At 48.3% G+C, this 13,842-nt stretch overlaps 1 protein-coding gene across 2 annotated transcripts in view; it reads left to right on the top strand.

Moving 5' to 3' along the window:
• Positions 1-13,842, top strand: part of LOC119458661 (mitotic checkpoint serine/threonine-protein kinase BUB1-like) — a 169,812-nt gene that overhangs the window by 15,500 nt on the left and 140,470 nt on the right. For both annotated transcript variants that reach the window (XM_037720526.2, XM_049671339.1), the window contains exons 5-6: positions 3,147-3,322; positions 13,549-13,760. In XM_037720526.2, the coding sequence (XP_037576454.1) occupies positions 3,147-3,322; positions 13,549-13,760 (388 nt within the window). The remainder of the gene's footprint in view (positions 1-3,146; positions 3,323-13,548; positions 13,761-13,842) is intronic.

Genomic DNA, 13,842 nt, shown 5'->3' with positions numbered 1-13,842 from the left:
CAATGGCATGCTTGGCATCGGCTTCACGTGTAGTGGAAGAAAGGCGATTGGAGTCTTGGAGACCAAGAAGCAGGAACCGCTTAAGTGCGCCTGTTGGTGGAAGATAGTGCTTGGGAGGGCATGCCGGAAGAGGGGAGCTTTGGAGGAGCAGCGACGTCGAAACTGGCAGCGAGGAGACTAGGAGTTGACATGAAGGCTAGTGAGAGGAGTGACTGGTGTCTAGAGTACTAGATTGGGGGAGTGGGTCCAACGAGGGCTCTGCGCTGAGGCATTTTTTATTGAAAATCCAGGTGGCACCACCATCACTTCCTCCCGAATCGGCGGCCCCGCTCGCCGGCCAGACACTTGTCGCGTCTGTGGGGTCTCACATGCTCTTGGGTCAAAGGAACGACAACACAGTAGTGCAAACAGTCAAAAGGGCATTTATTGCACCTTTCATACACTAATGCATGCAAGCCGAATTACTGCGCATAGAACATTCACATGGGCGCGCGACAAATTAAGGAAGTCCGACTCGCCACGACCGGATAGCGGGTGAATATGTTCGCCCCATGCTATGACACCATCGCCTTGTCGTTCACGTGTACGGTCACGCGAACGGTGGCGCGTTCGAACGATCCGTGTTCGTCCATACCGGTGCCCTGCTCTTAGCCACGCGAGACGGTCTCGCGAAGTGTGGATCGGTGCACGCGCGGTACCTCCGCATAGCTCACCGACCCCAACCCGAAGAGGAACAGCCTTCTCCCTTTTGCGCCAACGCACCCCCCCCCCCTCCCTAGTCGTCGGGCGACGTTAGCAGCTCAACACTAGAAGCGCCATCTCTCGTAATACGTTGCAACTCCGCCGCCGTAAAGCTATGTGGCGAAGCCGGATTACAGGAGACGGGAGCCATGCGGGGAAAACATCAGGGGACGCGCGAGGGTCGCGCATCCCCACACGTCGGAGACCCCTACCGCAGCTGCATGGAGCTTTGACAGGCGGATACTCGCTGGCGGTAACACTGAGATTTTTCCCCACCGATCTATTGTAAATAAAATGGAAAAAGAGTGGCGGAAAGAACGCAAACGACGCAACGACGACGGTGCGTCAAGCAGACAGCTACTCGGCCCACGAGCTTGCCTCAGCCAATGAGCGCTGCTGAAACAGCCGGAGCCAACGTTTATTGGCCGGAGATTCAGAATAAAACAGCAGCGCCGCCACATTTTCCGTGGTTTTTGCTTCACCCTCGGCGCTTGCTAATGCGTCCGCTGGACCCACTCTCCCATTCTAGTACACTCTACTGGCGTCGAAATGGCTTGCAGACTGGAGAGCAAATGAGGAGGGGAAGGCAGTGGCCACTTTTATTATAGGGGTTGGGGGGGGGGGGTGTGGAGGTCACGGAAGACTACGAGTATCGCGCTGGAAAGCGCCGCAAATACCGTGGCTCGTGTCTGAGGTTGTGTTTGTTGAGCTCAAAAACTGATTAGCTGCTCATTGTGGGTACTCAGCACGATCGTGAAAACTGAATGGTTTTGCAGTAGGGGCTTTGTATAATCATTGGTCAAATTTTTCCCGAGGTGTGAAGCTGTGAAGTTTGCAAAACGAGAGTTTTTCAGCATACCGTTGTCAACGACACTGTGCTAATTCTATGGTTTGAGTGTCTGTGTTCGTGCACTGTCGCGTCCGCGCCATTGACAAATTTTTAGGAACAAAATTCAATGACCCTGCCACACATTTAAACCGTTCGTCTAAAATCGGATGGCGCGAGTCGAGCATGGGGCCGACTCCAGAAAATCGCCAGGGAAACACCAGCTTGCCTTGACCCACCATGTTGACAGCCTGACTTGGCGCTGGCGATTCTAGGACCTTTCGTGTTTCCGGCAAGTTAACGGTCGATTTTCGCCGTCAAAAGTTCAGCAAAGCTAGGGGCGGTGTTTTAATGCGATGCAGGCCGATTATGTTGAGCGGTGAGCAAATTCCTAGACCGGCTTCCCCTAAGTTGTCTTCCTGATTTGTTAACACAGCTCCTCGCGTTGAACATGGCACTAATAATCAGAGTGACACTTCCTTTGTGCTTTTTGGCACGTTTCAGTGCCAGAAGTGCTCTTTAGAGCAGTAAAACTTTGCTTATTGAGTGCACCTCATGGAATGCTACGGCGCAAGCCTGCCCGCGGTCTTTCGGCCACTTGTCGGCATCCAAGAGACCGCGGTTTCCTGGCATCGCGAAGCGTCAGGAAAACTTTATTTTTGTGTAGATTCTATCATGGGGGACACCAGCGATGCGATTGCGACCGAAATTAACGGTTCGAGCGCGCTGCACCACGGAATTTGACAGCTTTCATTTGCTCTGCAGTAAACAGCTGGGAGCACTTGGCACTCTCTTGGTACCCGTTACTAGGCGGTCATTGGTTGTGGGTTTGGTACATTTGTGGCCTGTTCTGTGCCTGCATGAGACTAATTCGTCGGCGGTATCAATTTGACACTGCATGCGCAGAAGAGTCAAGTGACGGCATCGCCACTTCACTCTGAGCGGGCCAAGCTCTTCGTGCGCTTTGAGTTATGGTTGCGGCTCTAAATGCATGCGTTTGGGTTGGAAACAGAAGCGAATAAAGCGATTTCATTATAACGAGGGATGACTGGTAGTTAGCAGAATTTGGAGGAGGAACTTGAGCGGGGAAAAGAATAGGGGATAAGGGCTGGGCTGTTGGGATGGCGAATAAGACACTGCCACTTGCGCGACAGGAAGTTTTTTGTTAAGGTAACTTGTGTCTAGCAAAAAGTAGCACCATTCAAAGCAGAACGATAGCTGTGAGCAGTTTTCAATCGTTGCCATATGTTTTACGGGTCAAATGTGTTGGCTGTTTATACACGACTGATTGTACATTCTAGAGTCATTGCTGGTGCTTGCATACATTCCTGAAAATACACTATTCGCTTTTCGCACGCAATCAAATGAGACATATATATCCGGTATAGAATTGGCGACAACGTTAGAGAAATTTCCGATACAGGAAGGCATGTCTTGTGCCAAGCACGTCTTGTGCCAAGTTTTTAGCTGGTGGAGAACGGTCACCGGGAAAAGATGAACAAATACGTGTGTCTGTATGTTTGGCATAAGGGTTTATTGCAGTTCACGTGCGTCATGGTGGTGCTAAACGTTGATGCAGGCACCTGGAGGCACGCGTCAGCCGCCAGGTTGCTCTCGATGTGCAACAGCAGGGCCAGGAAGCAGCAGCGGTTGGCGGTGCAAGACAAGATCCTCGACCTGTGCTGGCGCCATTGCGTCCACAGGGCAGGCAGGGCACCGCACCAGTGATGCGCACGGGGCCAACAGCTAGGCCAGGTGAGGGGGCCAGGCCAGTTACTAATCGTGATGATGTACGGCCAGTAAGACTGCACATCCCAGTGTTGCTCATATCCAGACTGGAAATGTGTATGTAGTCGACTTCCGTTAATTTGACCCTGGCAGGACCGATTAAATAAATCAAATTATCTGCCGGGTCGAACAATACAAGATACAGAAAAAAAAACTCAATGCACTGCTGATTCATTTGGCAGTATTTGCCCAAATCTAACATGCCTCCAAATCAAACGTGTCCTAAGTAGAAAACTAATGTAGAAATGACATTAAAGCTCTTACACAAAGTAGAAAACTAACACGCACCCGATGTTTTAGCAAGAAGAATGCGTAAGGGTTACGCTGTGGTTACGTAGTTTCCCAAAATCACCATTGGCACGCGATTTTTAGTCAGCTTTGCCGCGCTACTGTCTTATGCGGCAAAGCATACAAATACTGCAAATGCTGGTTCTTGGCTAAACTTTCTTGGAAAACAGTGTATTAGAATTGGGTAAATGGCATGAGTAATCAGTCATTACAAACTACAGTTATTGCTTGAAAACGCTCCTATGGCAGGCTAAAAATAGGAGTCTGCAACGGGAGATGATGCGTGTTCACTCTCTCTTAAGCTCTGCTGAGACACACCACCAAAGGGGCTGCTATTGTGGTCACTATAGGGGTCAGACGGGTGCATGCTGACTAGTCAAGTTCGAATCCTTCAGAGAATGCGAATTTTAGGATCAAAATAACAAAAATTTGAGCCCATAGAGTGGCATGGGCACCAGCTGGACCTTCGGTCGGGATCAAATTAACCGAAAAATTGAATTAACCGGAGTCAAATTAATGGAATTCTACTGTGCTAGGCTGTTATGAGATTGCAGAGATATTTCACTTGTTCTCAAATCCCGTCGTCCATAGAATTTTGTGGTTAACTGTACATGGGTGACACCTTGCAGCAGCTCCTGGGGTCTGAGAATGTGCTTGGGAGCATGCGGTGCCTAATAGGTATGCAGGTCTGCACGCACTGCTTTTACCGAGCAGTGAGGTTGGCAGGCACCCTCGTTTTGCCAAACATGTGCATGGTTGTGCTGTGGAGCAATGGAATTGCGTGGGGCTGATAACACATGTGAATCGTTCTGCTACTTTGAACCTTGGCCAAGTGTAAGTTTGGTTATAGAAAAGGCACTTGTCCATGTTGTCGCTCATGAAAAGCAATGTGCACAGTTATTTTGGTCATGAGGTCATTACACAGCAGTGCATGGCACTCTTATGCGCAAGCTTCTGATTTAGCATAGCTCCACATCGCAGCTTCCATTAATGGTCTTTTGTTGTTAATTCTGTGGTCGTACTAGCCTCAGTGTTTTCTTTGAGCAGTTGATTATTTGATACAAGTAAGCAAGTTCTTCGAGCATTGTTATTTCTTTAACCCTTTGCGGTCATAAGCCTTTACCCAGTTTGCGGTCGTTCCGGTCAGAAGCCATTCTGTGGATTTTGGGTGCCGAGCAGGAAAAATATTGTAGTACACAAACACATGTTAGGGGATTTATTTGAGACATTTCTCTATATCCTTCGTTGTCAGCGGTACTTGAGCATAGTACGGTATCGCTCGAAGCAGTTGTCAGGGTGGAGGCCAGGATTTGCACTGCATGTCTTGCAGTAGAAGTCTCCTTCCTGCCTCCTTTCGTCTTTCTATCACGGCACACAGCACAGTCCTTGCTGTTGCCATTCACATTCTTATATATGAAGTGTGGCTGCACGAGTCCGTGTGAGTCTCTTCCATAAAATGCTCACACAGAAAACGTTGCCATCTGGTCAGCAGTACGCGTTTACAATTTGCGCGTGACAATCTCAAGTCCCTTGCAATAAGCGCTGCCCTCAACTGTAGACAACCAAAAACTGCAATGGTCGAGAGAAGGCGCAAACTACCCAAACAAACGGAGAATGCGAGGAAACGCGCGCGTCGTGCGCTTCCCGACGTGTGACTGGAGCCAATATTTTCGTATGGAGGTGTGGGCCCGGCACATGACCGCAAGGGTTAAATGTTCTAAATTGATTGTTTATAATCAAATCAAATTTATCTCGGCATATATATTTTATTTATTTATTTATTTATTTATTTATTTCAATACCCTAAAGGCCCTAGTGGGCATTACATAGGGGGTATTTCAGGTGAGTACATAAATATAATGTATAAACAATATAAATAGAAGACAACAATACTTAATACAAAACAGGAAAAAGAAAGAGCATGTTCATTTGAACCAAGGTATCCAGAATAGCACAGAAAAGAAAATAATCTACAAAATACATTGATAACGAGTACACAGCGATTTGTTACATGGCCGTTAAACCACTGATCATCAATACATTGGAAAGAACAGTGCATAAATATAGTGTACAAATTCCGTATATGAAACAAAGACAGGCAGATACAGGTTAGGAATGTTTTCCATTTTGTAAATAACCCAGCAGCGCTGAGTGAAACATTGAAGCATCTGATATCTCGGCTATTTTGGACGGCAGGGAGTTCCATTCGTTTATGCACACTACTGAAGGCAAATTTTGGTACTTCTTCGTCCGGGCGAAAATGGGTGATACTTTGCGCGCATGATCGAGACGGGTTTAAGTATGAGGGGCTGGAAAAATGTGCGATTGGGCGAACGTTGTGTTGCTGTGGTTAAGTGAGTAAAAAAACGATAGTCGAGCATGTCGCCTTCGCATGATAAGCGTAGCTAGATCAAGTTCAGCTTTTAGCGATGAAACGCTTATGAAACGTGAGTAGGATGATGTGACAAACCGCGCGGCTTTGTTCTGTACCATTTCGAGCATGTTAGTCAGACCTGTCAGGTGAGGATGCCATATGATAGAAGCATATTCTGGAGAGGGCCGAATCAATGATTTGAAAGCGTGCAGTCTTGTATCTTTATTACTGAAATGCAAACGTCTTTTAAGTAGGCCGAGCTTCTTGAAAGCCTTATTGGTAACATGCTCGATGTGGGCACCCCAGCTTAAATCGGAAGTAAGTATGACGCCCAGGTACTTAAATGACGTGACTTTTTCTATTACTATGTCATTTATTTTATAAGAGTTTGAACATGCAGAAGAAATGTTAGTAAATTTTAAGTGTTTGGTTTTTCGACATTAATTTCCATTTGCCAATTACTGCACCATTCCTTTAACCTTGAGAGATCAGATTGTAGTTCTGCGACGTCGGCCCTGCAAGTTATTTTCTTATAAATAACACAATCGTCTGCGAAAAGACGGATTGACGAACTTATGTTAGAGGCTATGTCATTTATGTATACTAAAAATAGGAGAGGACCCAGCACACTCCCTTGTGGTACCCCAGATGTTACTCGTGTCGGTTTAGATACGTAATCCTTAAGTTTAACTGACTGACACCGACTGTTTAGAAATTCATGGATCCAAGCAGTCGTTCTCTCATCGAGACCCAGACTACGTATTTTTAACATTAGTCTATTATGAGGAACACGTTCGAAAGCCTTTGAAAAGTCTATGAAAATGGCATCGATGTAGGCGGGCTGTGTGGAGGGCTGTGTGGAGGTCTGTCACAAGTTCGAATAGTTGTGTTTGGCTTGATAATTTTTCGCGGAAACCATGCTGGGTGTTAAGAAGTAAATTGTTACGGCTCAGATGACCCATCACCTGTGAATATATGATGTGCTCAAGTACCTTACACGAAATGGACGTAAGTGAAATCGACCTGTAGTTGTTAGGGTGATTGCTGCAGCCAGATTTGAATATAGGAACTACATATGCAGATTTCCAGTCGTCCGGTATACAGCCAGAATTAAGGGATTGCTGGAAGATTGATGCGAGCAAGTTAGCTGAATGGTGGCAGGTTAATTTAAGTAGTTTGGCGCTGATGCCATCTGGTCCGGGACTGGTTTTGTGAGGAAGCCGATTGATGGCGCTAGCAACGCCGTGTTCCGTAATTAGGATTACTGGTAAAGGGTGCGAAAAGGTCAGTTGCGACAATGACAGCGAATCATTCAGTGGAAGTTTGTTAGTGAATACTTCAGTGAAGTGTTTATTAAATTTTTCGGCACACTGTTCAACCGCTAAAGTGCTGCCGTCTTCCCTCGTCAATACCGGTAATGAATGGATACTTTTAGGGTTCACGATATTACAAAATTTTTTGGGGTCCGTTTTCATAAGGTTAGGGAGCGTATCATTAAAGTATTTGTCTTTAGCTTGGAGAATGACACTTTGTGTTAAAACAGCAATGTTTTCGTAGGCTGCCGAGTCTTGAGGACAGTTTGAGCGACTCGCTTTCCTGTAAATCCTTTTCTTGTTAAGGGAACGTTTCACGTCTCGCGTGAACCATGGGTCATCTGTTCTACAAGTTATAGTTACTTTAGGCACGCAAGCAGCTTCAATTTCTTTTAGTTTGTTCTGAAACAGGCACCAGTTTTCATAAGTTGTACGGTCGTCAAAGTACTCGTAAAAATCGGCTGCAAAATCCTATAGCATGGGTTCTCAAAGTGGGTTCCGCGGAACCTACGGGTTCCGCAGGCTCCTGCTCGGGGTTCCGCGAGCCACTGATAAATTTTCCCTGGTCCCGCTCCCGACAAGTGTCTAAAACAGCGAACATGAGGTGCGCTCGATCCAAAGAACCTCCATTACCCATGCCCGAGTGTCAAAAAGCACATCACAGTGTGTAACAGCAACGCGCGAACTGCGCAATAAATACGCAAGCAGCTTGTAGCCACCGAACCTCTCAGAACGGGCAGCGAGCCTAAGCTTTCACACTTGAATCTCGGAGGCCGTAACTTGCCACCATGCGCCTTTCTCCTATTTGTAGATAGGGTAGGTGCCGATAGCGTGCGCACTGACCTATACGTTGAAGGGGGAAAAAAAAAAACGCGGAGCACCGCAAATGCGCGCCGCAGTAGAGCAAGAACGGCGTAGCGTCCAACCGAAACGAAGCGGCGCAGTCCGCATCGCTGTGGTCCTCAGCGGCAATCGTACGCGGCACGTGACTGACAGCAACGCCGAAGCGCTTCGTGCCTAATTGAGCCTTTAAAGCCTTTATTCTTGCGTTTATCGCCGCGCGTAACGCCGCGTTGGCGGCTAGCCGCGTGCCTCCGTAAGTGCGTAGTCGCTATCTCTGATCGCGTCGATAACCACCGCAGTTTCGTCCGCAGCGGTTGCGGCAAATAGTAGTTTTGTTTTCACTCGATGCGCGCGTCGGCTGCGTGCCTTCACAACTGCGTAGTCGCCTCCCATGGCAGCGTCGATAGCGACCGCAGTTTCGTCCGCACTTCTTGCAGCGAAAGGTAGTTTCGTTTTGACTTGGTGCATGCGTCAGCCGCCTGCCTTCTGCACCGCAAGATCGCCGTCCATGATCGCCGTTCATGATCGCGTCGATAGCGGCCGCGGTTTCATCGACAGCGGTTGCGGCAAGCAGTAGTTTCGCTTTTACTCAGTGCAAAGCTGTCAAAGATAAAAAGCACCGGCTACATCGCGATGGACGGACAATTTGTTGGCGAGCAGCTGAGTGGCGAAAAAATAATCGGGATGTGCGCCCGTTGGTGCAAAGCGCGTCTCAGATGAAAACGCGCGCCGCGAAGGATGTCGCGAGGCCTTCGCCGCTGCTAGCGCTAATCAGTCATGAGATGAAGAGAATTTCAGCTTCCGCACTGGTCTTGTGCTAAATAGAAACAAGATTTGACGATTCATTGAGTAAATAAAAGCGTGTTGACGTAGTGCAGCATTTGTTTGTTTTCTTCATACCCTTGATAATTCGGTTAAATCGGGGGGGGTTCCTTGGCACTTTATGGAGCTTAGCAGGGTTCCCTGGGATGAACGTACCTGAGAACCCCTGTCCTATAGCATACTGTTCAACTTCGTTATGTCGGCACGCGTGTAGTTCAGTAGTTGTTTTTTAGTTTTTGATTTGTTTGTAGGTGGAAGTGAAACTAAGCAATGGACAGCCCTATGATCGCTGATTTCTTTGAGTACGCGTGTGTTAGCAATTTCAGGACTGTTAGTTAGAACTAGATCTAAAACGCTATCCTTCCGCGTAGGTTCATGTACAAGTTGTGTTAAGTTTTGATAAAGAATCAACTGAAGAAAGCGAATACATTCAGGCCGATTATTATGATTATGGGTAGACAGAGTGGACCAGTCGATTTCTGGATAATTAAAATCACCGCCTAAGAAGAAAGGAGAGTTCGGAAATTTGTGCATGACTTGGTCAATGGCATCGCTAAGAAGATCTGCGAACTCTGAATTGCTGTCGGGGGGTCGATAACACGCGCCAATGACACAAGCGATGTGACCAATATGACAAGAGGCCCAGACTATTTCGAGAGGAGAGTCTACTGGGATAGGAGAGGGGTGGTATAATTCGTTAATCGCAATAACTACACCGCCACCTCGGCAGCCGATTCTGTCTTTGCGGAAGATGACGAATGAGGATGGTAACGAAAGTTCGCTGCTAGCGACGTCCTCCGAAAGCCACGTTTCGGTACCGATAATTATATCTGCAGAACACGTGTGCACGATGGCTTTTAAAATGTCAGTCTTATGGTATATGCTACGGAAGTTAGCCAATAACATCGAAAATGAATCTATGGGTGAAGGAGCCTTGTGCTGTGCCGCTGTACATCATTCGGCAGGTCGTTCAAGTCCTGAAGCTTGAACCACCACGCCCCTGGCGGAGTCGAAATGGTAAACCTTGCCTTGTAGATGAAGTTTGTTGAAGCGCACAGAAAACCGTTCGTTGTCTGTGCGATTGCTCTTGGCGAACTCCCGCAGCTTTTTTCGTGCAAACTGAACAGTTGGTGAAAAATCTTCAAGCCAAACTTTTGGTGACTCCAGGTTTTTAAGCTTGTATGAGTTGCGCAGGGCATCTATTTTGGATTTAACGTTTAGAAACTTAACAATGATTGGACGCTGAAATATTAGGTGTAAATGTGGCCGATTATGATAGCAATATTCAGTGAAAAGTAGGCTTTATGAAAGTTCGTATAGCAATATTCCGTGGACAAATGCAACATAATATAAAAAGCCAGGGGATGAAATATACTAGGCAATTTCGTGGACTCTTACTTGCGCCCATTGTTAGAGTGCTGCTGCTGTACATGCACACTAGGGTGCACATTTCCTCCTAGGGTAGTCATTTAAAAACTCTATGGCACGCCTAGGAGGGGCCAACAGCAGTGCGTGCAAATTTTGCGGGTGCGACGGCCCAATAGAGCACCTCCTGTCTCGCTGCCCATCCTTCGTCTCAGCTGCTTGGATGACAGATCTGAGAAAAAGATCCTGGGATCTTGGTCTAAGCGGTGTAGCATGCACAAGGCCACAAAAGCCCAATTCTTGAAGGGGACTGGGGCAGTATTCTCGGGCGATCATTTTCGGAGTCGATCCCGTGTATATCAAACTCGGATATATCGGAACAGCTTTAAAATCCCCTTGAAAACCTCCATGTAAAAGTATAGGAATCTATTGCACTGTGTATCGAACTCCCATTCACTGCCACATTCAGTATAGCGAACACTGCGCCCCTGCAAGTGTGCTTCTCCTAACAGATACAATCGCTTCCTGCGTCGTTGGAAATATTTAATGCTGACAAATTTGAAACATTCAAGAGATTGAATCTGAACGGCAGTACATGCCACGGAGGAAAAAATAGGCAGGGTTATCGGCAAGAGCAGATTGCCACTTTCCTTCAAGAATGCGAGAGGCCTCCTGGTCGATACGTGTTACACAAGAGAGCGTGGATGGCATTTGATGTTTTGACCGAGTGGTGCTGAGCATGGACTGCAAAACTAGAGATGCTGCGCTGCAGAGTTTGCCTTTGTTGTAAAAGAATCTTTTCCGCAAACAGCATTTTAGGATTCTACGCATAGCCAATACGATTCCGGCCCAACTTCCACTTGGACGGATCTTTACATTAGTTTGAATTTAACAACCAATGCACGCCACAACCACACTTCGCGGAAAGAGCATTGCGGCAGTGGCGCACAAGACTCTTTGCTCTGCGATTCAAGTGCTGGGCGCGTTTCATTCGTGCTCACACGTGAATGGAAAGGAACTCTGTGTTCTGCAAGCTTAAATCCACTTTTAAAGCTAACAGCGTGTGTGGTGTCGGTAGTCACCGAGGCAAGGGCTGGAGCGGAAGGGCCGAGAATGAAGGGAGGCACCGGCCGTGAGCAAAAAGTAAGTCAACTAGTGCATGGGTTCTCAAAGTGGGTTCCGCGGAACCTACGGGTTCCGCAGGCCCATGCTCGGGGTTCCGCGAGCCACTGATATATTTTCCCTGGTCCCGCCCTTGACAAGCGTCTAAAACGGCGAACACGAGGTGCGCTTTATCCAAAGAACCTTCATTACCGATGCCCGAGTGTCTAAAAGCACATCACAGTGCGTAACAGCAACGCGCGAACTGCGTAATAAATACGCAAGCAGCTTTTAGCCATCCAACCTCTGAGAACGGGCAGCACGCCTAAGCTTTCGTACTTGAATCTCAGAGGCCGTAGCTTACCACCATGCGCCTTTCTCCTATTTGTAGATAGGGTAGGTGCCGATAACGTGCGCACTGAACTATACGTTGGAGGAATAAAAAAAAAATGCGCGGAGCACCGCAAATGCGCGCCGCAGAAGAGCAAGAACGGCGTAGCGTCCAACCGAATCGCCAGACCGCATCGCCGTGGTCCTCAGCGGCAATCGTACGCGGCACGTGACTGACAGCAACGCCGAAGCGCTTCGTGCCTAATTGAGCCTTTAAAGCCTTTATTCTTGCGTTTATCGCCGCGCGTAACACCGCGTTGGCGGCTAGCCGCGTGCCTCCGTAAGTGCGTAGTCGCTATCTCCGATCGCGTCGATAACCACCGCAGTTTCGTCCGCAGCGGTTGCGCAAATAGTAGTTGCGTTTTCACTCGATGCGCGCCTCGGCTGCGTGCCTTCCCAACTGCTTAGTCGCCTCCCATGGCAGCGTCGATAGCGACCGCAGTTTCGTCCGCACTTCTTGCAGCGAAAGGTAGTTTCGTTTTGACTTGGTGCGTGTGTCGGCCGCCTGCCTTCTGAACCGTAAAGTCGCCGTCCATGATCGCGTCGATAGCGGCCGCGGTTTCGTCCGCACTTCTTGCAGCGAACGGTAGTTTCGTTTTGACTTGGTGCATGCGTCAGCCGCCTGCCTTCTGAACTGCAAGGTCGCCGTCCATGATCGCGTCGATGGCGGCCGCGGTTTCGTCCGCAGCGGTTGCGGCAAGCAGTAGTTTCGCTTTGACTCAGTGCAAAGCTGTCGAAGATAAAAATCACCGGCTACATTGCGATGGACGGACAATTTGTTGGCCAGCAGCTGAGTGGCGAAAAAATAATCGGGATGTGCGCCCGTTGGTGGAAAGCGCGTCTCAGGTGAAAACGCGCGCCGCGAAGGATGTCGCGACGCCTTCGCCGCAGCTAGCGCTAATCAGTCATGAGATGAAGACAATTTCAGCTTCCGCACTGGTCTTGTGCTAAATAGAAACAAGATTTCACGATTCATTGAGTAAATAAAAGCGTGTTGGCGTAGTGAAGCATTTGTTTATTTTTTTCTTGATACCCTCGATAATTCGACATTCGGTTAATTCGGGGGGGGGGGGGTTCCTTGGCACTTTATGGAGCTTAGCAGGGTTCCCTGGGATGAACGTACTTGAGAACCCCTGAACTAGTGCATTCTACATGGCCTTAGAGAAGCAAATTGGCAAGTTCCCGCTTTTCACTATCTCTGGAAACTGTTGGAGATGTGCGGTGGTCTCGGATAAGCTTTGATAGGCATATTTTACACTTTGAATTATTGATATATCGAACTATTATGCAATCTCCTTCTAGTTTGATATAGTATCCGGGATTGACTGTGCCTTCATTTTCACAAGATTTAATGAGACTAGCGCTGGACGTGTTCGGCATCTACGGGTCTCGGCGTTCTGGCACTGTGCCAACTCTGCTAAGGCAATGTGCTAATCTTGTGAAACTTTGCGAAAGTGAAAGTATCTGTGAAAGTGACCGCCTGAGAATACCGCCCATGTACTGTGCGAATGTTTGCGACTGTTGGCGAACATTGCTCTGTGGGTGTATTTGCAATGACGCCTCTTCTCTTATTTTTCTCATCTTTCCTCTTTCTCGTTTCTTTCTCCCTCCCTAAGTGTAGGGTGCGAAACGGGGCATGTCCTAGCTTAACCTTTCTCTCCTCTTGATGACGTGCCCTTGCATTCATTTGTTTGCAGCCGAGCAGCAGCCGGGGGGCTTGGCGATCGTGTCGGCAGGCTCGGCAGCTGGGAACCGAGGCCACACAAAGGTGCGTGTGCGTGCCGACGAAAACGCTCTTCCGGACCGTGCTGCCCTGCTCGTCCAACCTGTCGCTGCGCCGGCCTTTGCACCCACCACCCAGCAGACCAAGGAGAACAGCCGCTCAGCTGGGCCATGGTCTGGAGTCACAGTGGGTCCTCTTTGGCTTCGCTTCACTTTATTAGAGTTCTAGCCTGCCCGTAGATTTCTCGCCATTTATGGGTTACTGGCAG

This window comes from Dermacentor silvarum, chromosome 7 (genome assembly GCF_013339745.2).
Source record: "Dermacentor silvarum isolate Dsil-2018 chromosome 7, BIME_Dsil_1.4, whole genome shotgun sequence".
Taxonomy (NCBI): Eukaryota; Metazoa; Arthropoda; class Arachnida; order Ixodida; family Ixodidae; genus Dermacentor; species Dermacentor silvarum.
This window is presented reverse-complemented; position numbering and strand designations above follow the sequence as displayed.